The following is a 25,605-nucleotide window of genomic DNA, read 5'->3' on the forward strand; positions in this document are numbered from 1 at the left end:
CGGCCCCGTGGGGTGCTGTAGGGTGTCTCAGCACCCTGCTGCAGCTCCCTGGAGGGGCACAGAGGAGCACCCGCACCCCTGGAGGTACTAGCCCAGGGGGAAGCAGCGGGAGGCGGCTCCTGAGGGGGTTGCAGCGTTTCGGGGAGGTGAAGGGGGGGCCGGGGCTGCGGCCAGGGCAGGGCAGGGGAGCGGCTCAGCGCCCACCGACCGTCCCGCCAGCAGCGGGGCGGGGGCGATGCGGGACGCGGCGGGGGGATGCGGGGGACATCCCTGGGGCTCCGCGGGGGCAACCCGCAGCGCCCCGGCGACACGTAGGGGCAAGCCGGGAGGGGGGGCACCGGGGGCCAGCCCCGCCTCGCCCCCGGCCCCCGGCGCCGTGCAATGCGGCGGGCCGCCGGGAGATGGCCCCGCGCCGCGCTGCGCCCCTCCATTGTCCGCCGCCGCCGCCGCCGCCGCCGCGCTCCCTCCCTCCCTCCCTCCCTCCCCCTCCCGCCGCCGCCGCCGCGGCGCGGCCCCGCCGCCGCCCGGCCCCAGCCCGGCCCGGCCGCCGCCGCCGCAGCCCGCTCGGAGCAGGTAGGGCTGCGCCCGGGGGGAGCGGGGAGCCGCGGCGGGCGCGGGGGGACGGGCGGTGGGAGCAGGCCGGCTCCTCCAATGAGCGGCTCGTTCCGGGTTTTTCCCCTTAAAAAAATAATACTTTATATAGATAGATAGATACGTAAAGAATTTCACCTCCTGGGAGGAGATGTGGGAGCTCCACCGGGTCGCGCACGGCGCTGCTGGGAGTCGCTTCCCCAGCGCTGCCCGAAAGCCCCAGCCCAGCCTTGTGTTTTTCCAGGACTGAAAACCCCAAAAGCCCCGGAGCGGGGCGGGGGGGGGGGGGGGCCGGGCGCTGCACCCCCCGGGCACGGTGCGGGGTCCGGTCTACTTGAAATGCACCGTTAGAGGGGGAGGGGGGGGGAGCTGGCGGAAAGTTGGGTTATTTTTATGAGCAGAACAATGAAACGGTCCCCGTCAAATTGCAAAGTTGCCCGTCAGCAAAGTAGAGAGGCAGGGCTGGGGGGGGGGGGGTCTCCTCTTTTCCGTCGTGTCAGAGTCCCTCCGCTGGGACAGGGATGGGGACAGGGATGGGGACAGGGCCAGGGCCAAGCCAACGCTCGTGTGTGGCCAGGAAGGGTCAGCTCATCCCACCAAAGCCACGGTGCAGGCGTGGGCTCCGGGTACGGTGCGTGGGGGCAGAAAGCCCTTCTGAGGATGCTGGGCGTGCTGCAGCAAGCAGCGATGCTCCCTCTGCTCCTGTGGTACAGTGCTCCGGATCCTGAACTTGCAGAAATGCTCAGGCGTGTATTTAACAGTAAACTCCAGAGATATGCGAGCTATTACCCCTAAGCAAAGGAGATACATTGACTTAACCACAGCTATTCATGTGTATAAGGCCAAGCACGAATGTAATTGTTCACAGGATCTGGGTCGGGGTGAACTAGCACCAGTGCGATCAGAAAAATCAATCTTTTCCTCCCAAAGCAGGAGGGACGGGGTAGTGGGGAGCTGTGGGGTGAGGGAAACCTGCCTGGCAAATGGGGCACCGGCTCTCCTGGGCTAACCGCCCGGGCGAGGCGCCTGCCCTACCTCGCCTCGGGAGCACCCTCCTAAATACCACGTGAAACGAGGCCGGGGAGAGGATCCACACCACTGCCGGGAGCCAAAAGGAGCTGCCTTTCCAGCCCAGCAGCCATGCAGCCGGGCGCCAGCCCTCCCTGCGTGCTGCAGTGTAAGTAGGTGCTCCATGTGCGAGCGTTGCCTGGATGCACGCTAAGGACGTGTGCGCAGCCGGTGCGTGCCGGCACCCCGAGCTGCAGGGCAGGGGAGATGTGTGCGAGGCCGGGGTCCCGGCGAGGCCAGGGCTCCCGTGGTCTCTGAGCCGTGGGGAGGGACCACCGGGGTTGTAGCAGCAGCAGCATCCACGGCCCTGTCCCGAGCGGGATGTTCCCCTGTGTGTCGGGTGCTCTGGAGGAGCTGCGCGCGTCCAGCCTGTGTCTGTGGTGTGTCCTTGGGCTGCGGCTCTCTCCCACGGCACGTAAATCCTGCAGGCAGAGCAGGGCTGAGCAGCCTAAGGAGTTGGTTCCCATTGCAGACTGGGCTGGGTCTGGCGTGCAGCGTGGGGCCAGCCAGGCCCCCTGCACCCCAAAAGGGTGCTGTGGGCAGGGGGGTGCACCCCAGCTGCTGCAGGTCCTCAGTGCACCCCGCTGGTTCAGCCGCAGGAGCATCTGGGTCGGGGAGAGCCCCGTGGCAGCAGGGAACAGCCCTGCAGAACGTGTGGCACAGATACAGCTGCAATCGCAGCAGCAGGATCCGTCCCCTGCGGCTCGCCCAGACTGCTGGGCTGCGGGGTAGAGGGCAGCATGGGCAGGGAGGGCAGCACGCTGCTGCTTGCCAGCCTAACCCAGCTCTGCCATGCAGGCAGGACTCTACCCGTGGGTGTTGGTGCAGCGGCGAGGCCGGGGAAGTGCCGTGCTTTACGTTGCTCAGCTGTCCTGAGTGTATATAGGGCTCCAGCCCCTCCTTGCCTAGCTGAGCCCCCCTGCAGGCTGTGCACAGCAGGATCGCTGCCAGCAGGCCGGTGTGCAGCTGGGTGCACGTACACCCGCGCCATCGCGCAGCCAGCCACGCCGTGCCGGGCGCTTGCCGCGGAGGAAGCCAAGATTTGCATAGGAACCGAGTGCCAGAGCTGCCGTGCCGGGGAGAGCCCGACCGCCAGCATCCCCCAGGGACGCCGAGCACGGAGAAAACCTGGCCCTGGGGGTGGGCGCTGGGCGCCGGAGCAGCGAGGGTTGAGTAATTTGGAAAGTCCGACCGCGGATGCACCCCGGGGCCGGGGAGCGGAGGAGGCACGGGGTGTCTTGGCCCCGTCGTCAGAGCTGCTGTGGGGCCCGGAGCTGCCGCGTGGGAAGGCCGGGGAGGATGCGGTGGTGGGTGGCTTTGCGGAAAGATCCCACCCTTGCTCCTCCCCACGCCCCCGTTGCTTCGCAGGTGCTGGGTGAGGTTCAGCATCTCCTGTGCAGCCGAGCATGTGGCTGTCGCACCTCACTGCAAAGGGGGGCTCTGACATCCCCACCCACACCGCGACCTGCCCCACACCTGGCTGGGACACCCTGTTGTCCCCTCCATTGTCCCCATTGCGGACTCGGCTCTGCAGAGCTCCCTCCTTCGGCTGCCCCAAGACGGGGGCTTTCCCGTCCCAAACCTGACCCATCTTCCCAGGGCAGGATTTCCTCCAGAGGGTGGAAATACGTAGAAAAATGATGGAAGAGCCTTTGGCATCAGCCAGCTTCACATCCTGCCTCCTCCGGAGAGCTTGGACCAGGCTGGACTTTGCTCTGCTATTAATAGGAGATGTATCGGCTTGAAGAGGAAGAAACTCCTCCTGCTGTAAGGCAACAGGTTGGAAGTGAGTGGTGCTGGCTGTTTTCAAGGCGTTTGCTCAGCTCGGCGTGTGCAGGACGGCAGCTGCCTGGTTTTATTTTGCTGCTCGTAACGAACTGGCTGGATCCTGCAGGTCTCCACGTTGCAGTGGCGAGTGCTGCAGATCTGTCCTGGCAGCGGGAGGCTTTGGGGTGCGTGGAAGGAGCTGCGTCCTTCATGCCCAGCCCATGGTGAGGGCAGCTCCTGGGGAGTGAAGTGGGGCTGGAGCCTGGTGCAGGGACCCTGGAGCCTGGGGGACAGGGATGAGCTCCGGGCCCTTCCTACCGCCCTGCTGAGAAATGCTGGCGACAGCTCCTGGTGTGGGGAACCAGCTCCTGGTGTGGGGAACCAGCTCCAAACCCCCTCTGGAAACTCCTCAGAGTGCAACCCCTCGGCTTTTGGAGTTTGGCTTTTTGTCTGCAAACTGGGGAAGACAGAGTTGCCTGAAAATGTCTGTTGGGATCAGTCTGGGGAGGGAATCATGCCGTTTTTCCTGCGAGCACCTCCAGAGTGTGGTTTTGCTGGGTTTTGGGTTGAGGGGTGGTGTTTCGGCAGCGCTGAGTGTGGCTCCAGGAATGAAATGCTCTGGGTTTTGGTTTCATTTTTCAATGACCGTTGAGACCAGGTTCCCTTTCTGGAGCTCCAGTTCCAAACTGGAATGAAAATCCTGCATTTTGCTGTGTTGAAACACCACCTGGAGACCCACCCAAAGGGCTTTCCTTGGTCATGATGTTACCCAGGAGGTCCCAAAAGGCCCCGTTTCCCTCCCATTTTGGAGAGGAATAGGAGAATTGAGACCAGAGAGTTTCTTCTGGAGCGGGGGGAACTGGGTCCCGCCTACTCTGAGGGGTGCTGGAGCTGGTAGGGGGCCCTGGGAAGCTGCCCCCCCCATGCCATGAGCTGCATGGGGTGAGGGGCTGGCTCTGCCTCGAAGACGTAGGAGCATCCCCACTGCTGGAGGGTGGCCCTGGGGTCCGGCGTGTCCGGGGAGCTTTGTCACCCCACGATGTGCTGTGACTCGCAGCGGGAGCGATGGCGTGTGGCTGGGGACGCAGGCAGGAGCAGGCTCCGTGTACCCAAGGCAGGGAAGCCCCCGCCATCCTCCTGGCCGGGCAGGGGCCGCTCCGGCGGCTGGGAACGCAGCGGCTCGCCCTGTTCAGCGGGAGCGGCAGGATGGATGGATGGACCCGCAGCCCCAGAGGTGAAGGCTGGTGCTTTATCCTTCTCACGGCCGCTCCTCCCTCCGCCAGATTATAAATGGGTATGAATTGTCTCTCCTGATAGGCATAACCTCCATCCCCGGCTCCCACACCCCGGGGAGGTGCCCCTCTGGGGCTTGCTTTGCTTCCTCGCCCTCAGATGTTTGATGTCTTCCCAGATGCTTCGGACGTTTCTATCTGCTCCCGATGCAGCTGCCTGCGAGGGGGAAGGGAGGGAGGGAGGGATGGGGAGAGCCGGGGGTGCGCAGCGAGCCCCCGCCGGCCGCCGCGGCTCTGCCCCGGGCTCCCATCCCCGGGCACGGGGAGGCAGGGCTGGCTGCCGCGTTTGCTCCGCCATGGGATCCCGTAGGACTATTTTCTGCTCGGCTTCCCTCGTCCCTCCCTGCGCCGAGCAGGTGCCAGGAGCAGGGGCAGGCGCGAGGTGGCTGCAGGTGGTGCCGAGCTCCCCCCGGGTCCCCCCCCAGTTTGCCCCAGTCCTCCTCGCCCTCTTCCCAACCTGATGCTCAGCTCTTTGCACAAGGGCTGGGACTGTCCCTCCCTGTCCCACCAATGCTGGGTGTGGGGACGGGGAGAGCCCTACGGGGAGCCCATGCATCCTCCGCCCCAAAGCCCTGCAGGAAGTCTGTCCCCAAGAGCCACTGCACAGCAGGACCGGCTGGTGTGGAGGGACTTTGAGGGGGCTAACGGAGCCCTGAGCCCTCGGTGGGGGGACCTGGCCACTGCTGCCAGGCTGGGCTGCTCCTGGGTAGATCCGACCGTTTTGGTATTTGAAAAATAAACTGCGGGATCTGCCGGCATGCAGGCGTGAAAGCCTCACCCCAAGCCTCCCTTTCCTTCCCATCCCAGGAGGGTGCCCCAGGGCGTGCGGAGCCCGGGGGGGTGTTGGCCAGGCTGGCGGGCAGGGTGCTGACACTGGGAGCTGGATGAGGGGCCATGCTGCAACCAGCAGACACTCTGAAATCACATTTAAAAATGCAAGAGGTTCCCGAAAGAGGATTTGGAGCTGGTTTTGCTGCCCTTTGGGCTCAGCACTGATGTTCTCGAGGGCTGTCCCCGAGAGGAGGTTGGCTTCGTGCACCTGGGCAGTGCATCGATGGGGAAACGTCCCTCCGCTCTGCTGATGTGGCCACGCAGAGCGGAGGAGCAGCGGTTGCTGGTGGGTTACACGAGGGATGTGGTGCCTGTGCGTGGCTGCCTGCAAAGCTGCAGTCTCTCTTATGGGGCCGTGCTGGTGCAAACTGTGAAGAAGGCTGTGTTAAACCATAATTCGGGGCTTGGGGCAAAGGGTTTCCAGTGGACAAGTGGTTTTCCCTCCTGTGTGCCTCCAGCCGAGCCGTGTGCTGCAGCCACAGTAACTCAGCACAGCGAAGCATTTCTCCAAAAGGTGGGATCCCATGCTGGATGGGTCTCCTGAGGCTGACGTGACCATGGCAAATGCCAGGAAATTTAAAGTCAGAAAATTATCCCTATGATATTAGTAGTAGTATTTTAAGGAGGAAAAAATCTGCTTGTCTCTGCTCCTCTGGAATTCAGCTCCCGCCTCAAGAGCTCCCATGCTGAGACCTAACCCACAGCTTGCGGTCCCGGGTAATTTTTGTAACAGGCTGCTGGGGGGAGAGAGGCATTCGGTGGAACCGCAGGCAGCCACGCACCAAACCCCCGGAGCAGGAGCCTGCAGCGGGAGGTGCTGGTTGAGCATCGGTCCTGCCCCTGGCCAAGGACTTGGAGGGCGACCGGGAAAGTTTGGGGCTCTTCCACGTGGGTTTGCATCGCCTCAGTCCGGCTGCTGCGCCGGCTCGGGAGGGAAGGGGCCGAGCCGCCTGCTCAGGGACGCTGGTGGTGTCCCCAGCTGAGGTGATGTCCCCCGGGTTGCATGCAGCATCCTCCTGCATGGCTTTTCTCCAGCTGATGTTGGCACCGCGGGGTTGCTGTGCCTCCCCATCCCCGTGTCCTGGCCGCTCCGACGGTGCCCGCCCGGCTCGCGGCAGAGGCAGGACCAGGTTTGCCGTTGCCGCCCCGGTGCGGATCCGGCTGCGTCCCACTGGCACACGCGGGAGCTTCGGCTCAACCAGGCGGGAGTGTTTCTTTGCTCAAAATGTCAGCGAGATGCAGATGCTTCTCTTGGACACGAGAATGGGTCTGTGGCTTTGTCAGCCACAAAAATCGGGTTGATTTTATTGCTTTTGGGTTAAAAGCAGATTTTCTTTGTTCAGCTCCCAGGACTGCCAGCTTTTGGGATTTCTATTTTTCCAGGAAAAGCCCACGGCTGCCAGCAGGGTCCAAAATGCTGGGGAAGGGAGCGTTTACAGCCTGTCCCCCCCTGCAAAGCCATTTTTCCAGTTAGAAAGCACAAAGAAGCTGGTTGAGCGAGGTGCCCGGTCAGCCTGGTGTTGGGGGAGCCGAGAGGGGACCCGTGCCGGCGAGGGGGTCAAACCCGCCTTGCTCGCAGGAAATTTGTTTGCAGCAGGCGAAGCCTGGGCCAGGCTAATTACCGGCCATCTGGTCCTACACGGCCCCAGGGTCAGGAGGGCCCTTTTGCAGTGGGGAGGGGGTGATGTGTCTCGGGGGGGCTGCCATGGGTGATAATCAGCAACCGGGCTGGGAGGGGACAGTGGGGACCAGCCCGGTGATGATGGTGATGCTCCACCGGGTGCTGTGTGCCGGAGGAGGGTGGTCACTGGCATAGCCCAGGCTGGAGGTGGTTGCCCCATGCCATGGGGTGGGATGTGGGGGGCACATGTCGTGCCAGATGGGCTTCTCCATCGCTGGGGGTCAGAGCAGGCAGCTGTGGGGTCTGCCAGTCCTCTCCCCACTCCTGCACTTCACGGTTAAGGGCTTTTCTGCCCCCCAAGTGCCGGCTCCCCCCGCCACGGGCACTGAAGGGAGGTCCTCGGGTTCAGTGATGCCCGCAGCCCCCAGCAGCGCTTTCCAGCAAAAACGCTTGCAATCACCAGGAAGGGGCAGTTGCACCTTTTTGCCCTAAATCAGGGCATCAACCAGAGCCCTGCACGGTGCAGAGCGAGTGGTGTGGGGCAGAGGAGAACCCTGGGCGGCAGTGGAGGTCCCGTGTCCTCCCCATGCTGAGGCTCGTGAGCAAGTCCTGGCCAGAGCCTGAAAACACTCAGCTGCCTCTCGGCTCTAGAGATTTCAAGTGCTGGCCATCTCCAGGGGCTTTGAGCTCGCTCTACTCTTCTGTTTAACATCCACTTCGTTATTTATTTTGCTAGGAAGGGAAGAGGAGGTGAAACATCCTTCCCCGGGGAGCGTGGTGCTGGCCGGGTAGAGCAGAGCCCCCCCTGCGGTCACCGCCCTCCACGGGTTTTGGTCAGGGGCCAGGGAGCGGTTTCCAGTCCGGCTGTTTCTTCCTCTCTGCTCATGCAGCCGCATGCTGCAAAAAGCTGGGTTTGGAGGCTGTGCAGCGCCGGGCACTGCAGAGAGGCTTGGAGGGACCCGTGGGTCGGTTCGAGGGGGCTGGGGCTGCCGGTGGTTATTAAAGCAGAGCGTGATGCCCACGTCCCCATCGCCGTGCCCCGTTTCTTGCTCGCTGAAGCAACCCAGGCTGGTCGGTGCTGGGGAACAGCAATGGGAGCTGGGGAGCAGCGGGTGCTCCTGGCTGTCCTGGGCCATGCATGGTTCCCTCTGCTGAAACGGGGCTTAGGGACAGGATGCCGTGGCCCTCAGATGGGGAGAAAGCAACGTGCTGCCGGGTAAAACCCTCGGGACCAGCCACGGTACCTCGCTGCCTGGGCTGCTGCAAACTGCGTATCCTCTTCCCCCACAGGCACAGTGGGGCGAGGGGAGCAGCACCCTGTCTTGTTCCTTCCTTGCCTTTCTCTCTCATCTTTTCCTTTCTGCTTCAAAAAGCCCTAGTTTTGCTGTCAGAGGCTGTCTTTTTCTCAGAGCCGCAGTGGTCCCGAGATGAGGGACCACTTGCCCAGGGAAGCGGTTGAGTCGCCATCCCTGGAGGTATTTAAAAGACGTTTGGATGAGGTGCTTAGGGACATGGTATAGTGGTGGTCTTGGTAGTGTTAGGTTTATGGTTGGACTCGATGATCTTAAAGGTCTTTTCCAACCTATACGATTCTGTGATTCTGTGATTCTATGAGGAAGGCAGCTCAGAGCCATGTCCTAGGCACGCCGCTGGAGCATCGGCACCGCTGCAAAGCCCCTGCCGGGGCAGGCTCCCTGCGGCAGCAGGGTTGCAGGTTGAGTCAGCCCCAGCTGCAGGCGCTGGCCTCGCTGCCCTCCCCACTCTGCGTCTTATTTTGTCCTCGGGGAAATACGTTGGGCTCCAGCAATAGCCCCAGCAGCTGCTGCGGGGCCAACCAGCCCTGCCTGTCCTGCCTGTGCTGCCTGACTGGTGGCCATGGGGTCCTGGGGGGGCAGGCAGCAGCAAATTCTTTATTTAACCCATCACATTGCTGAGCCCCTAAACGTTTCCTTTTTTCCATCGCAGAGAGGAAGGGCTGTACCACGGGCTGCTGCCAGCCAGACCCTCATTAGCCAACCTTCCTTATCGTAGCCTGCCCGGCCGTTAACGCTTGTCTTTCCTCTCCGCCCAGGTGGCCGGCGGTGCAGCATGCCTTTCTCCTGACCCCTGAGCCCGGGAGGAAGAGGTCCTGGTCCCCAGAGAGATGTCCGCCACGCGCGGCAATGGGGAGCACTGGAAGTCCCTGGAGTCGGTGGGCATCAGCCGGAAGGAGCTGGCGCTGGCGGAGGCACTGCAGATGGAGTACGACGCGCTCTCCCGCCTGCGGCAGGACAAGGAGGAGAGCCGGGCCAAGCAGCGGGGAGACCGGCCCCTCATCTCCTGGGACAACCCCGCCGAGAGGAACGGCTGCGACGGCATCAAAGCGGCACGTGGCCTCTCTGGCTCCGACCCCATGCTCAGCTACAACATCCCAGTGGCACCCGAGGGTCCCCCTGCACCCGGACCCCCCCCCGGCCCCAGCCCTCCCCGGCCGGACTCCCAGCCCTGGCTGAAGGGACCCTTGGCTGGGGACTACCTGTACATCTTCGATGGGTCGGGGGGGGACTTCCTCGGGGAGCCGCTCAACGGCACCTCGCCCCACGACGGCGGGGGCAGCTCCCCCAAAAAGCTCTCGCCACCCCCGCTGCCGCCCCGGCACCCCCTCTGGAGCTCCCCTGAGGGGAGCCAGCGCTCGGGGAAGGGATCCCCCCCGTCCTCCAAGGGACCCCAGCCTAGGGACATCAACATGTTCTCGGCGGCCCACGAGCGGGCTCACGGCAAGCTGCTCGGCCGGCGCATCTCCGAGGAGGACCCCTATGGCATCACTGACTACGGCGGCATCAACGACGCCATCACCTGCCTCAACCTGAAGTCCACCTACGAGTCCGAGGTGCTGCGGGAAGCTGCCCGCGGCTGGAAGGAGGGCAGGAGCATCTTCGAGAAGGAATCAAGCGGCAAGCCAGTGGCACGGAGCAAGACCATGCCCCCTCAGGTCCCCCCGCGGACATACGTCTCCCGCTTCGGCAACCGGAAGAATCTGGCACCGAACAAGAACCGCAGGATCTCCATCGACCCGGTAAGAGGCTTTTCTCTCTCTGCCTTGGAAGTGGGGCTGGGATGGAGCTGAGGTGCTGGGGAGAGCTGGAAACGCAGTGCTGGGGTGCAAACGGGGCCATGGGCGCCTGTGGCTTTGCTGCGTTTCCTTTGCTCCGGGTTGGTTTTGTTTGTCCGATCGCTCGGGCTCCTCAGAGCCTTGTTTGTGCATCACGGTTGGAGGCTTCCGCACCCTGAGACACCATCCCTGGGGGTTAATAAGACCTTTCCAGATTGCGCATCTCCCCGAGGGGTGCGGGATCACGTAGTCATGGCCAAAACCCTCCAGGGCAGGTGAACTGGGGCTGGGAAGCCAAGCAGAAGGGCAAGTCCCACCTGGTCATCATCCCGCTGCCGCCGAGCAGGCGGGATGCTCCATGAGCAGACGGGATGCTCCGTGCGCAGCCGTCCCGAGCGCTGCCTCCTCTCTGCACCCTCACGCCCAGACACCGCAGCCTCGGAGGGCACCCTGGGATCGCTGTCACCCCGCAGCCAAAGCCCGGTGCCTGCGGGAGGGCACAGACAGTGCCCAGCCCCGCGGCTGGCTCGGCACACAAGCACCCTGGAGCTGCCGCGCCGGGGATGCAAGCGCTGCCGTCTCCGGAGGCCACGCTGCAGGTGGTTTGCAGCAGGCTCATGTCCCGCCAGCTCACGAAATGTCACAAGATCCTCCGGAAAGAGTCGGGAGTGTCCTCCCGAGAGCCGGGTGATCGCTTTCCTGTTCAGCTTGCAACGTCCTTTCCGATCCCAGCTCCCTTCTCTTCCCTCCGTCGAGCAGCGAGCGGGATATCTCCCCTCTGCGCACGGAGGCGTTGGGGGCTGCTGGCACTGCCGCTGTCTCTCTTCGGGACTGCCAGGTCCCTTGTCCCTGCCAGGGTGCCTGCTGCAGGGGCAGAGCCCTGGCTCTGGTGCGGCTCATCCCACCTCCGGCAAGAGGAGGAGATAAATAACCAGAAAAGTCGCCTTCCTTGGGGGGTCCCCCCTCCCCAGGGAGCGAGGGATGCAGCTGGGGACCGCTGGCAGGGGCTACGTAAGTCACTCTCAGCTTTCTTGGTGCCAGAAACTAATTATAAAAGAGCATTAAAATTGTCTTTAGCGGCTGCTGTGTTCTCTGCCTTTCTCTGACTCCCGTTAGCTGTTGGCTGGGTTAATTGCTCTGACAGTGGGCCATTGTTTGCTGCGAAAGAGCGACGGAGGCCTGGGGACCCCCACGCGCGGGGGGAGCCTGGCACGGCGCTGCTGCCTGCCCTGGCACCGCGGCAGGAGAGCGGCGTGTGGGGCTGGGCACGGGCAGGGCTCTGCTGCAGCACCCCGGAGCCCTGGAGACTTTCCCTGCCCGTCCTGCGGCTTCCTTGGGTCCATCTCTGCCCATCCCTCATCTCCGCTGGGGAATCTTCCCGCTGGGGCTTTTGGAAACCTCCTGGAAATGGCCAGTTTTGTGGGCAGGGGGCTGAGGCCAGCAAGACCTTGAGTCTCCCTTCTCCTAACCATGCAGAAGGTGCTGGTGCAGACGTGGGTGATGCGTCCTGCAGCTGGTGCCTGCCTGGCCCAAACCCCTCCTCTGCTGGACCATGTCCCCCACCGCGATGCTGCAGAGCTGCCTTTCCCCTGGCCGCAGCAACGCCGGGGCGAGCAAAGGCTCTCGGTGCCCGGTGCTCTGACAGGGGGATCCGGCAAACCCCATCCCGGGTGGGTGGTGGGCTGGAGCCCCCAGGGACGCTGCAGCTGGCTGATGGGCTTGTGCTCTGCCCCGTAGGTTGCCCCCCGGCCGCACTCCTTCGCCAACGGCTACGAGCTCTTCGAAGTCTCTGAGGAGCGGGATGAGGAGGTGGCTGCTTTCTGCCACATGCTGGATGTGTAAGTACCCAGCCGGGGCTGGAGCTTCCCACTGCAAAATGCCCCAAAACAGGCATTTTTTTGGAGGGTGGGGCAAAACCCAAAGCAGGGCAGCATCTCTGACCTGTCCCTGCCTCCACAGGCTGCGGTCCGGCTACAGCACCAAGGACTATTCCCTCACCGGCTTGGTGTGGAGTGCCGTCAACCTCAGCCCCGAGCAGCTGGGCCATGGCGTCAGCCTGAAGGTGACGGTGGTGTGCGACAGCCTGCGCGAGCCCCTCACCTTCACCTGCGACTGTAAGCGTCCCGTGCCACACAACCGCTTGTCTGTCCCTCCTTGCAGCAATCGGGGTGATGTGAAGCAGGGACAGACCCCAGCAACACCTGGGTGGAGGATCTGGGGGGGGTCCCACCATCCCTGGGGCTCAGGATGCTGCTCCCTCTCCGCTGCAGGCTCCTCCACTGTGGACCTGCTCATCTACCAGGCGCTGTGCTACACGCACGACGAGCTGCACACCATCGACGTCGAGGACTTTGTGCTCAAGATCTGCGGCTTGGAGGAGTTCCTGCAGAAGTGAGTGTTGGGGGGGTTGGACACAACACAACGCAGGCATCCCGGGGCTCACGCGCTTGGCCGTGCTCGCCCCATGCGTGGCCTCGGCCGGGTGTGATGGATGGTCAGGGCTGATCCTGGCGTGCACAGCGGGAGCCTCTCCACTCCGTTTCCTGAATCCCAAGCCGCGGCGACGCTCTTGCCAAAAGCAGCATGTTGGGAGCATCTTTCCCAGTGGCAGGGTATCCGTCACACTGACCCTCGCATGCCTGGAGAAAGGCCTGAAAACCAGGGAGTTGCCAAAAAAGCTCTTTGGAGGAGCATTAATAACAGCCGTGTCACTGAGCGGAGCGGCACAGCCTGGCTTCTCCCAGCCTGCTGTTTAAACTGCAGGAGAAGGTGGAAAAGGGACATGTTGGGGGGGAGCGGGTGTGGGGGGCACGGGAGCAGCAGGGCTGCAGTGGGCTGCCTTGGCTGCAGAGCCAGGGATGGGTGACAGGCACTGAGACCTGCACAGATCCCTCCTGCCCTCCCTGCCTTGCTGCCTTTCCCGGAGGAAGGCTGCGTTTCCATAGGGGGTTTGGGGTCTGATGGCTCGCGAGAGCTCTCTGCAGAGGAAGATGCAGCAGCCACGCGTGCACAGGCACACGCCGTCCTTCCCGGCGGCTCGGTGCAGCGAGCCAGCTCCCGCTGCTGGAGAGCTGCCCTGGGCCTGGCCCTGCCGCAGGAAATCTGCAGGAGCTTTGCCATGGCCTCCAGGAGCTGCCGGTTTAGGCCCTAAAGGGGCGGCTGGGAATTGCTCAGCGTGGGAGAGCCTGCGCGGCACCCGTGCGGAGGGTGAGCGGAGCCCAGCCTCTGCTCCTGGCTCCCTGGCATGGCCACCTGAAGGGGTTATTCCCATCGGTGCTGAGCCCTCGTGCTCCCCAGCAGCCCGGTGCACATGTGTGCACGTGTGTGCATGTGTGTGCACATGTGTGCACGTGTGCTTGCACGCAGCAGGGGTGCAAGCTCTTAACTAGCCATGGGTACAGCAGCACTCCCGTACATCTGACCTACACAGCAAACCTCTGCTGTGGGTGGCTCAGGGCTGCCAGGGGGCACCCAGCCGTAGGTCAGATCCAGCCAGCTTGGAGGACATTTCCCAAAGGGACGAACCTCCTGCTTTTTTGGCAGGGAATGGCGTCCTGGGTACGGACCAGGACAGCCCGTCCCCAGCGTTTCCCTGGGAGCTGGTGCGGGCAGGCACTGCCGTATCTCCCGGGGCCCTCAAAGGACCTTTGAGAAAGCCCTGGGACATAAAGCCCTTTTGTCACCAATCTTTTCTTTCCACATCTTCGCCCGGCGGAGGAGATGCTGGAAGTGCCAAAACCCTCTGTATGGAGCTGGTTGAGCCCTTGAGCTCTGCAAACCAGCCTGAGCTGCTGCCACTTGCTGCCCATTTCCTTTTGTAAGGTGCAGGGGGAGGCAGGGCCAGGCAGGGGTGCACAGGATGCCAGCCCCGTGGGCGCGTCGCTGCCTGCGCAGCTGGCTGCAGGCAAGGCTTCCTGTAGCACCTTCCCCACACGCCTCCTCCCCGTCCTCCTGGCCACGGGGCAGGACACGGCACCGGTAGCCACACGCCGATCGGACTCCGTGTCCCCATCCCCTGCAGCCCCGTGAGCCCCTGGGGGTGCCTCTCCCAACCCCGCCGCCGCATCCTGCCATTGCAGCTCCATCCTGCCTGGAGCCTCCCGCACCCCTTCGGCACCGTGCCCATGGCTCTGCCGTGCCGGCCAGGGCTGAATCAGCTCATTCTCCCCTGCAGCCGGCAAAGAAAGCAGGTCTGGACGGCAAACTCTGCAGGTCCCACCCCAGGGGGGCTGCCTGTGGTGGTGGGCACAGTGGGACCAGACTGTCACCCCCCATTCCAGGGCTCGCCCCGGTCCTCCTGGCAGCCAGAGCATCCTCCACCTCCTCGGTCCGTGCTCTGCTTCCCACGCATCAGCGGGCAAGTCCAGGCACGATGGGCTCCTCCGCGCCCGCTCCCGGCTCCATCACGGCGGCTGGGCTGGGCACGGCTTTTTGGAAGGCGTAGGGGAAGGAGGGAAAACAATAGCTTATTCTTCAGGTTTCCTTGCGCTTGCGACCTGGTGCCATGAACGTCCGTTTGTAGGCGAGGCGGCTACGGCCGAGCCCCAGCCAACGCTGCCTGGCCTCGGGCCATTGGGATGGGGCATCCCAGGTTGGATTTCGGGGTATATCATGGGATGCAGAGGGGCTGCGGGCTCAGCATGCCGCTTCTGTCCCTGCAGCAAGCACGCGCTAGGCAGCCACGAGTACATCCAGCACTGCAGGAAGTTCGACATCGACATCCGCCTGCAGCTGATGAAGAGGAAGGGGGTGCGCAGCGACCTGGCCCGGACGGTGGGTGCCCGGGTGCGGGGGGCAGCGCGGGGATGCCCGTGCCACCTCCCTGCTGCGGGAGCACCCGTGTGCGGCCGAGCTATGGCACAGCATCTCTCCATCTCCAGGCGAATGATGACCAGAGCCCCTCCACCCTCAACCACTACATCCACCTGCAGGAGAGACCCATCAAGCAGACCATCAGCAGGTAAGGGGGGACAGGGCGGGACTGGCCCCCCACACCGGGTGCCCGCCTGGGCAGGGCTGAGCTCCGCTCTCTGTCCCCTAGGCAGGCCCTAAGTCTCCTCTTCGACACCTTCCACAACGAGGTGGATGCTTTCCTGGCAGCCGAGGTGAGCACCAGGGATGAAGGGGGCATTTTTGGGACCACCGTGTTTTACTTGCTGCAGACTTTTTCCCCTCTTCATTCTGGGGCTCTAAGGATGCATCAGAGAAGGGGAAAGGCTGTGAAAGTAGGGGAAACTGAGGCATGGGCTGGTGCACTTCCCCATGCATGGTGTGCGGGCTGCAGGGAGCAGCCCCTGCCCCCTTGCCTGCCCGGGGGTCCCACGTCAGCCCCCCTCTGCCCTCCAGGGAGACTTCCCGCTGAAGGCGGAGCGGGTGATCCAGTCGGTCATGGCCATCTGCAACGCCCTGGCTGCCGTGGAGTCCCAGGAGATCACGGCAGCCCTCAACCAGATGCCCCCCTGCCCCTCCCGCATGCAGCCCAAAATCCAGAAGGTAAGTGATGGGTGCAGGGGGGGCTGGTTCCTGGGGCGTGCGGGGACAGGGGGGCACGGCTGGGAGGTGCAGAGGGGAAGCACATTTTCACATCTGACTTCTTTCCCTCCTTCCCGCTGTACCACGTGGAAAATTCCTCAATAGCTGGGAGCAGGCAGCTGCCTAGCCGCGCTGCCTGCTCCTGCAGCCGAGGAGCCCGGGCTGGTTACGTAAAGCGGCTGGCTTGGCGAGCTGCTCCCTGCCGCCAGCGCGGGGCTGATTCTGATGTTGCTCTTGTGGTTTCTTTTTTTTTCCTCAACAGGATCCAAATGTTCTGGCCAAGAGGGAAAATCGAGGTATTTCTGTTCTCCTCCTCCCCTTCTGGGCTCAAGTTCTTGGTGCTTTTAATCCTCAAACCCCTCCCCCTCAATTATTAAGGCCAAAAATGTGTTTGAAACCGTTCTGGCTAAGAAAAGAGGGTTTCTGGAGGTGATGGCTGTTGTTCCTCCCCATGAACTCAGCAAAATGGGAAGCCTGAAATTCTCCCTCTCACCCGCTTTGTCCCGGGGGAGACTTGCCTGTGGTCCGGCCCCGGGGTCCCTCCGGCATCCCGACCCCAGCCCGGAGGGACGCCGTGGGGGGCAGCGGGGCCAGCAGCCGCCCTGCCTCACCCCTCTCCCACCTCCCCTTCAGAGAGGATCGTGGAGAGCCTGACGGCCGCCATCCTCAACCTGGTTGAGCTCTACTGCAGCACCTTCAACGCTGACTTCCAGACGGCCGTGCACGGGAGCCGGGAGCACGGCGTGGCGCAGGAGGCTCGCCTGCTCTCCTGCCCGCTCTCCTTCACCGTCTACGCCACCCACCGCATCCCCATCACCTGGGCTGCCAGGTAAGGGCAGCTGCCTGGACCTTGCTCAGCCTCTGCCTGCCTGTCCTGGGGCTCACACCCATGCTAAATACACCGTAGCAGGGGTGTCCCTCTCCCGGGTGGCTGAGGAGCATGTCCCTGTCCCAGATACTCGGCAGGCACGGAGGGAATAAGAGCTAACCCACCCCAAGCCTCCTAACGGGCAGGAATATGGGGACGCTGGTGCTCGACGGGCCGTGAGGGATGCTCAGAGCCAGCTGATAGCAGAGCCTCTGGGTGCGAGCGGGTGGGACGGGCTCTGCCGTGCTCTCCCATCCCAACCCCATGAATCCCCGGGGCTGCAGCGTTGCTCCCGGGCTTGCCGTCACCCTGGGGATGTGACAGATGGCTCCGGTGCAGCAGGGCCAGGCTGCCCTTGCCCCACATTGGCGGCGTGCTCCTTTGTTAGGTGCCTCGATGCCCGTACCCGCTTTCGGCCCCGCACAGGGGGACGGTGGGGGTCTGGGCGGGCGGCAGGAGCCCGCTGCAGGGAGGGCATGCGAGGCAGCGGCGCCAGCAGCAGCCGCCCCGCCGGGGACCCCTCGCCTTTGTCCTGTCCTTAATGTATTCCCCCTGGTGACTGGCTCCGAACAAAGCGGGTAGCCTGGGAAATGCCGGCATCCCCTGACCTCCGGCGCCCCGCAGCCCTCCCCGGATTGTCGCTCGGCACCTGCCACATGGCAGGGCCCCCCCGGCAGCCCCCGGTGTGATGGTATGCATGGTGGCATATGGTGATGGGGACGGGGGCTCCCGGCTTCCCCCTTCCCCAGCCCAGCCTGGGGAAGGCACATCCCATCCACCCATCCATCCATCCACCCTGCTGGTGTGGGCTTTGCCCCATGGTGGGGTGAACCCCTGGGTGCTGGCTCCCCTGCCCCAAGCAAAGCCCCCCCAGCTCACAGCTCCCTCTGTTCCCCTTGCAGCTACGAAGATTTCTACCTCTCCTGCTCCCTCAGCCATGGCGGCAAGGAGCTGTGCAGCCCCCTGCTCACCAGGAAGGCCCACGTCTACAAATACCTCTTCCACCTCATCATCTGGGACCAGCAGTAAGACAGCACCCCGACCATGGGGCGGGCAGGGGGTGCTCGGTGCCATCCCTCCTCCTCCTCCTCCCCTGCTCCAGTGGCTCCTCTCTGCACCTCTCCCTGGTTTTCGGGTGTCGGAAGCTCTTGTGTCATCCCTGGGAATAGCACTGGCCCCGGCGCCAGCCCTGCCCTCCCCGGCCCTGCGTGTTTGCACCCGGGAAAGGGATCTGCTCCAAAAATAGCCCCGGCAGCAGGCAGGGAGGCTGTGCCGAGCCCTCGCCACGCCTGGCATTCACAGCGGCCCGGGGAGGTGGGGATGGGAAGAAGATAATTTTAGAAGGCGCCGGTGCCCCCCAAGGACAGGCGCCGAGCGGCTGGCGGGACGGCAGGGAGCGGAGTCGTGCCGGTCCCCTCCGCAGGGCAGTCCCCTGCCCGTGCCCACCCGTGGGTGGGATGTAGCTGCCACCCTGGGCTCCCCGGGAGCATCGGAGAGGAGCCTCAGCCCCGGGGTCCCGCGCAGCCCCCCCCGGCTGCGGGACGAGGTCAGTGTGCTGTGGGGGCCCCCCTGCCCCGCGGTCACCTTCCTGGGACAGAGAGCAGCAGGGCTCCCCGGTGCCGGGAGAGGATGGGGACGCACGAGCAGCCAGCTCTCCCCGAACCCAGCTGCCTCCTGCCCGTGCCCATGGGACCTCCGTCCCGTGCCCGGGGGCACGTGGCAACCCTGGTGCCAGCAGCAAAGGCGTTTGTTGGGCTGTCCCAGGGCATGCTTGGCATCCCAAGGCGGGGGGCTGGCTGGTGCCACGGGGCGCTGGCAGCACCCGTCACCGGCACGGCTGAGCCGCTGGCTGCTCTCTTGCAGGATCTGCTTCCCCATCCAGGTGAACCATCTGCCACGGGAGACACTGCTCAGCGTCACGCTCTTCGCCGTGCCCATCCCACCCCCGGGGAGCTCCTCCGATGCCAACAAGCAGCGGCGGGTCCCTGAGGCCCTGGGCTGGGTGACCACCCCTCTCTTCAACTTCAGGCAGTACGTGGGGTGTCCTGCCATGACGGGCACGGCGAGGGACCATGCCAGCATCCCCAGAGTGGGGCAGGAGGGTCCCCAGCACCTTGGCTCAGCATGGGGACAGCATCACTGCAGCAGTGCCACCCTCCTGCCCCGTCAGAGCAGCCCCCAGTGCTGGGCTCTCACCCCTTCTTCTCTTCCAGGGTCCTGACCTGTGGGCGAAAGCTCCTGGGCTTGTGGCCAGCGACCCAGGACAACTCCAGAGCCAGGTCGAGTGCCCCCAACTTCAACCAACCTGACAGCGTCATCCTGCAGGTGCGTCCCGGCGGCGGGGGGTCCCAGGGGACACACACACGTACGTGGCCCCTGCTTACCCTCTGCCTCTGCCCCAGATCGACTTCCCCACCTCTGCCTTCGAGGTGAAGTTCACCAGCCCGCCGGCAGCCGAATTCAGCCCCAAGTACGACTTCGGCAGCCTGGGGGAGGAGGACCAGCGCAAGCTGCGGGAGGCGATGCAAAAGAAATCGCTCTACTGGTAAGCAGCCTGGGTGGAGAGACAGCATCACCCTGCCGGGGGGACTCTGCCGAGCTCCCCCCCAGCACTGCCCCAGCATGCACCCCAGGGGGGGGATCTGGGGCCCTGACCCTGCCTCTGGCTGCCGGCGGCTGGGGATGAGGCTGGAGCCTGGCGTCTGGCAGAGCTGCCTGCCTGCAGCTGCCTGGCGTCAGTCCTCCTGCGCTCTGCCCTCCCCGGCTGCCCCGCTTTTGGGAGGGTCTCTCCAGCCACGTCCCCCCACAGTGGGGACAGTTGCCCGGCCCCTTATCCAGCCCAGCGTGGCTGAGCCGGCCAGAGTGCTCCGGCGCTGGCTATAAACGGGAGGATCAGGTGTCGGCAGCTGCGCCAGGATCCGCTGCGCAGGACGGTGCTGACGCTCCCTGCAAAATGCCTGGGGTGCACGGCCAGCCCGGCCGGCTCGGGGGTCCCTGGGCAGGGGGACAGCCAGGGCCGTCCCTGCAGCAGCTCAGTCACCTCTGCGGGTGCTCAGGTCCTGCCTGTCCCTTGGGGGACGGGACGGGATGCCCTGTCCCCAACCTGCCAGCCCCGTCCCATCCATGCCATCCCCTCCCTTGCCCCGAGCCTGAGCCGTGCCCCCCGTCCCCCCGCTGCTGTAGGTTGATGGACGCTGACCGCAAGCGGCTGTGGGAGAAGCGCTACTACTGCCACGCAGCACCCGGCGCGCTGCCCATGCTGCTGGCCAGCGCGCCCAGCTGGGAGTGGGCCTGCTTGCCCGACATCTACGCCCTGCTCAGCCAGTGGACCTACATGAGCCACCAGGATGCCCTGGGGCTCCTGCATGCCACGTAAGCCACCGGTGGGCTGCAGGTGCCACCGGGATGCTGTGGGATGCATGCTCGGGCACCGCTGCCCTCCCCGGGGGATGCCAAGGATGCTGTCCCCGTGACGCCTGTCCCGGCTGCAGGTTCCCAGACCAGGAGGTGAGGAGGACGGCTGTGCAGTGGATTGACTCCATCTCCGACACTGAGCTGCTGGACTACCTGCCGCAGCTGGTCCAGGTGCGTGGTGGGACCGAGACGTGGCATGGGGTGCATGCCAGGACGGGGACGTGGCATGGGGTGCATGCTGGTCCCCCTTTGCCCCAAAACTGTCCCCTCTCCAGGCCCTGAAGTACGAGTGCTACCTGGACAGCCCGCTGGTGCGCTTCCTCATGAAGCGAGCGATCTGTGACCTGAAGGTCACCCACTACTTCTTCTGGTGGGTTTGGGGGGGCCGGGAGCGGCAGGGGGGAACCTGGGGCTTACCTGACCCTGCGTGCCCCTGCTCTGAGCAGGCTGCTGAAGGACGGCCTCAAGGACTCCCAGTTCAGCATCCGCTACCAGTACCTGCTGGCAGCTCTGCTCTGCTGCTGCGGGAAGGGGCTGCGGGAGGAGTTTGACCGGCAGTGCCTGCTCGTCAACACGTTGGCCAAGCTGGCCCAGCAAGTGCGGGATGCCACCCCGTCCGCACGCCAGGTGGGTGCCGGGGCGGTGGGAGGGGGTGCAGGGGGGTGCCGGGCTGTCCAGCCCCCTGTCCCATGCCCACCCTGTCCCATGCCCACCCCACAGGGCATCCTCCGCGAGGGGCTGGAGGATGTGAAGCAGTTCTTCAAGGCGAACGGGTCGTGCCGGCTGCCGCTCAGCCCCAGCCTGCTGGTGAAGGGGATCGTGCCCCGGGTGAGTGCCAGAGCCGGGGGCATCGAGGGGCTCCTCTGCCCGCGCCCGGCTTGCCCTGATGGGCTGCGCCTTCCTCCCCGCGGCAGGACTGCTCCTATTTCAACTCCAACGCCGTCCCCCTGAAGCTCTCCTTCCAGAACGTTGATCCCCTTGGGGAAAACATCCGAGTCATCTTCAAGGTGAGCCCGTCCTGCCGGCGATGCCCAAACCCCCAGCACGGCTGCCCCAGCCCACCTAGGGCTGGCTCAGCTTTGCCCCCGCTGCCCCCCGGCTCTGATGGCTCTTCCCCGCCGGCTCGCAGTGTGGCGACGATCTGCGGCAGGACATGCTGACGCTGCAGATGATCCGGATCATGAACAAGATCTGGGTGCAGGAGGGGCTGGACATGCGCATGGTCATCTTCCGCTGCTTCTCCACTGGCCGTGGACGAGGTAACCCAGCATCAGGGTGTCCCCTGGCAGCATCGGGCCCCAGGTCGCGATGCTCGCAGGCTGGCGACGGCACAGGAGGTCCTGGGGCTCTGCTAGAGAGGAGCTGCTGGGGGTAGCTGTGATCCACCTTTGGGTCTGATCCCACCAGCCTGTCTGTAGGAACGTGGCTCTGCAGGCTGTCACTCAACGGTGACGGCTGGGGAGCGGCTGGGTTGGTAGCAAAGGGGGGCTGGCATCTCGGTGCCCCCCCGGGCAGGATGGATGGGTCTCACCCTGCTGTCTCGGCTGCCAGGCATGGTGGAGATGATCCCCAACGCTGAGACCCTACGCAAAATCCAGGTGGAGCACGGCGTGACAGGCTCCTTCAAAGACCGGCCGCTGGCAGACTGGCTGCAGAAACACAACCCCGAGGAGGATGAGTACGAGAAGGTGAGGTGGAGCCTGGCAGGGTCCCCACTCCTCGTGCCCCCTCTCCAGGACGAGACCTGTGTTACATCCAGCCTGGACACCAACGTGTCCAGCCTTTCTCCATGCCTGGTGGCTCCATCCTTCCCTCCTTCCCTCCTCCCAGGCCGTGGAAAACTTCATCTACTCTTGCGCCGGCTGCTGCGTGGCCACCTACGTGCTGGGGATCTGCGACCGGCACAATGACAACATCATGCTCAAGACCACTGGTCACATGTTTCACATTGACTTCGGCAGGTTCCTGGGCCATGCGCAGATGTTCGGCAACATCAAGAGGTGAGAAACTCCTCCGGTATCCCCTTCCCCCTCGCCTGGGCTCATCCCTGTGGGGCTGCGGCTCTTTAGCATGGGGGTTCACCCTGATTTTGCGGGGTGAAATCTCATGCTGTGGAGCCGGTGGTGGGTGACCCCCAGCCGTGCTCATTTTCTGTCCCTCCCTTCCCGGCGCAGGGACCGGGCGCCGTTCGTCTTCACTTCGGACATGGCGTATGTCATCAACGGAGGGGACAAGCCCTCCAGCCGCTTCCATGACTTCGTCGACCTGTGCTGCCAGGCCTACAACCTGATCCGCAAGCACACCCACCTCTTCCTCAACCTGCTGGGGCTGGTGAGAGCTGGGGGGTCACATGCCCGACACCCCCCCCAGGCATGGCAGAGGGGTCCTGCTGCCGCTGCCTGCCCTCACCCCCTGCCTTGCCTCCCAGATGCTGTCCTGTGGCATCCCTGAGCTCTCCGACCTGGAGGACCTCAAGTACGTCTACGATGCCCTGAGGCCGCAGGACTCTGATGCCGATGCCACCACCTACTTCACCAGGTAGAGGACATGGGTGGGTGATAGGACAGGAGAGGATGGAGGGAGCCCGTGGAGGGAGACACGGGCACCAGCTTGACGTGCTGATGGGCTCCTCCGTGCTGAACACGTTGGTGGCCTCGTTGCAGGTTGATCGAGTCCAGCCTGGGCAGCGTGGCCACCAAGCTCAACTTCTTCATCCACAACCTGGCGCAGATGAAGTTCACGGGCTCTGATGCCCGCCCGACCCTCTCCTTCGCCCCCCGCACGCACACCATCAAGACGTCCGGCCGGATCCGCGATGTCTTCCTCTGCCGCCACGAGAGGGTCTTCAACCCCAGCAAGGGCTACGTGAGTGGGGACAGTTGGGGACAGGCGAAAGGACAACTCGGGCAGTTCTGTCCCAGTGCTCCTTCCTGGCCCCGTATGGGCTCGGGGCACCCTGCGGTCCCCATCCCACATCGCAGCCCCATCTCCCCGCAGACCTACGTGGTGAAGGTGCAGCGGGAGAACCCGGGCGAGGTGGCCTTCGTGCAGCGCACCTTCGAGGAGTTCCAGGAGCTGCACAACAAGCTGCGCCTCCTCTTCCCCTCCTCGCTGCTGCCCAGGTAGCCCCACAGACCCCCGGCAGACCCCGGGGGCTCCCCACTGCCCCCCGGCCTTTGCTGAGTGTCTGTCCCCACAGCTTCCCCAGCAGGTTCGTCATCGGGCGGTCGCGGGGTGAAGCGGTGGCCGAGCGGCGGAAGGAGGAGTTGAACGGCTACATCTGGCACCTCATCCATGCGGCCCCCGAGGTGGCGGAGGTGCGGAGCTGGGGGGTGGTCCCAGCGGGGCGGAGGGGGGCTGCTGCTCCCTGAGAGGTGCGGATGGTGCCGGGGACGCCGGTGAGGTGGGAAAGCGCTTGGGGGCCAACGCACCACATAAAGCATCGGCACGTGCACCAGTTCCGAATGGCGGGGAACGTGGTCACCACTGTCACCGCTAACGTCACCTCCTCACCCCGCAGTGCGACCTCATCTACACCTTCTTCCACCCCCTGCCACGGGATGAGAAGGCAGCTGGCACCAACCCGACCCCGAAGCCAGCAGGTAGGGGGGCTGGCGGCAGTGCCGGCGGCTGGCTGGCATCGCGCGGGGCGATGGCGGGGGGCTCCGGTCACACCCACGCCCCTCTCCTCCTCTCCAGATGCCACATGGGCTCGGCCCCTGGGGAAGGTCGGCGGGGAGGTGAAGCTCTCCATCTCCTACAAGAACAACAAGCTCTTCATCATGGTGATGCACATCCGGGGGCTGGTAGGTGCGCGGCGCCCGGCGGTGGCGGGGTGGGGGTCCGCCCCACTGCCGGGCTCACGGGGTGCCCCCCACTCTGCCCCACAGCCGCCGCTGCAGGATGGCAATGACCCTGACCCCTATGTCAAGACCTACCTGCTGCCCGACCCCCAGAAAACCACCAAGAGGAAAACCAAAGTGGCCCGAAAAACCTGCAACCCCACCTACAACGAGATGGTACGTGGGATGGGGATGGGGCTGGGGGGATCCAGGGGGACCATGGCTGAGGGTCTGCCCCATTCTGCCCCACAGCTGGTCTACGACGGGATCCCCAGGGGGGACCTGCAGCAGCGGGAGCTGCGCCTGAGCGTGCTGAGCGAGGAAGGCTTCTGGGAGAACATCCTCCTCGGGGAGGTCAGCATCCGCCTGCGGGACCTCGACCTGGCCCAGGAGAAGATGGGCTGGTTCGCCCTGGGATCCCGCAGCCATGCTACCCTCTGAGGTCCCACCGCCGGGGCTGGGGACCCACGGCACTGCCGCGGCGGCTCTGCCCACCCTGGGATGTGCCCGTAGGGATCGGGTGCTGACGGGCGCTGCCGCAGGCGTCTTCTTTTTTAAGTTTACCTTGTGTCAAGGGAGCAACGCGGGGAGGGAGGGGTGGGGAGGAGCGGTGGTGCGCTTCGGGGGGGGGTATTTCTTCCTTTGGGATATCTGTATTTTAATTTTTTTTAATAACGAGTAGCGTGCAGCCGGGCACCGGGGCGGAGAGGGGAGGCGTCACGGCGGTTCGCTTTGGGCTGGGGGTGCGTGTACCCGCAGAGCCCGGGGTACATCTCCAGCCAGGAGCTGCCTGCCTGGATCCGGGCAATTCCCATCCCAGGGAATTCGCTCCCAAAGGAGAGCGGTGTGGCGGGGCTGTGCACGGAGCCGGTCCCATGTGGCTGATCCCCCCCCCCAACGCCATGGGAAGGGGACCGCTGGCCACCCTTCCCGTCCCTGTGCCGGCGGGGACATCCGTCTCCTCGTCTGCCATCCGGCCCCGGAGCCGGGGACGCCTGCGCCGGGGTGCGGGCTTGGTGCCTGTGGTGCTTTGTTTACAGCGAGATCTCCGTAAACGGACGAAATGTTTCTCAGGATCGAGAATAATGAACTTAACCTTTATATTAAAAGTTTTAAATATTGTATCTAGCGGGAGGTGAAGTGGGGGGAGCAGCCTGGCCCCGCCGGCGGCTGGGGCTGCTGGAGCTGGCACCCTCAGGTCGGGACCCTCCTGCCTGTAACACGGTGGCGTGAAAATAAAGGAGATGAAACGCACGGGGTGGTGCGTGGGCCCTGCCTGCACCTCTGCCCTTATCTCTGCCCTCACCTTTGCCCACACCTCTACCTGCACTTCTGCCCTTATCTCTGCCCTCACCTCTGCCTGCACCTCTGCCCACACCCCTGCCCGTACCTCTACCTGCACTTCTGCCCGCACCTCTGCCCATATCTCTGCCCTCACCTCTGCCTGCACCTCTGCCCGCACCTCTGCCCTCACCTTTGCCCGCACCTCTACCTGCACTTCTGCCTGTATCTCTGCCTGCACCTCTGCCCACACCCCTGCCCGCACCTCTGCCCACACCTCTACCTGCACTTCTGCCCTTATCTCTGCCCTCACCTCTGCCTGCACCTCTGCCCACACCCCTGCCCGCACCTCTGCCCACACCTCTACCTGCACTTCTGCCCTTATCTCTGCCCTCACCTCTGCCCGC

At 64.5% G+C, this 25,605-nt stretch overlaps 1 protein-coding gene across 1 annotated transcript; it reads left to right on the plus strand.

The window, feature by feature from the left end:
* Nucleotides 1-485: 485 nt before the first annotated feature.
* On the plus strand, nt 486-25,039 carry PIK3C2B (phosphatidylinositol-4-phosphate 3-kinase catalytic subunit type 2 beta). Its single transcript, XM_072844753.1, has 33 exons — nt 486-573; nt 9,242-10,225; nt 11,999-12,099; nt 12,221-12,375; nt 12,532-12,652; nt 14,923-15,034; nt 15,142-15,221; nt 15,303-15,366; nt 15,608-15,754; nt 16,056-16,089; nt 16,427-16,622; nt 17,564-17,686; nt 18,525-18,692; nt 18,875-18,986; nt 19,064-19,206; nt 19,845-20,033; nt 20,153-20,246; nt 20,351-20,445; nt 20,522-20,702; nt 20,796-20,903; nt 20,990-21,082; nt 21,205-21,334; nt 21,627-21,763; nt 21,906-22,075; nt 22,250-22,406; nt 22,504-22,613; nt 22,739-22,940; nt 23,073-23,197; nt 23,275-23,392; nt 23,596-23,677; nt 23,775-23,881; nt 23,966-24,094; nt 24,170-25,039. The coding sequence occupies exons 2-33, from the start codon at nt 9,314-9,316 to the stop codon at nt 24,356-24,358; spliced, it is 4,884 nt and encodes a 1,627-aa protein (XP_072700854.1). The 5' UTR covers nt 486-573; nt 9,242-9,313; the 3' UTR covers nt 24,359-25,039.
* Nucleotides 25,040-25,605: the final 566 nt, after the last annotated feature.

The sequence above is a fragment of the Ciconia boyciana genome, chromosome 23 (genome assembly GCF_034638445.1).
Source record: "Ciconia boyciana chromosome 23, ASM3463844v1, whole genome shotgun sequence".
NCBI classification, from domain to species: Eukaryota; Metazoa; Chordata; class Aves; order Ciconiiformes; family Ciconiidae; genus Ciconia; species Ciconia boyciana.

Bases quoted from the DNA above. Each gene is read 5' to 3' on its own strand.
- PIK3C2B (XM_072844753.1), top strand. From the start codon at position 9,314: ATGTCCGCCACGCGCGGCAATGGGGAGCACTGGAAGTCCCTGGAGTCG. The intron at 20,703-20,795 runs GTGGGTGCCGGG...CCCACCCCACAG, and splicing joins CCACCCCGTCCGCACGCCAG to GGCATCCTCCGCGAGGGGCT. The intron at 21,335-21,626 runs GTAACCCAGCAT...CTCGGCTGCCAG, and splicing joins CTCCACTGGCCGTGGACGAG to GCATGGTGGAGATGATCCCC.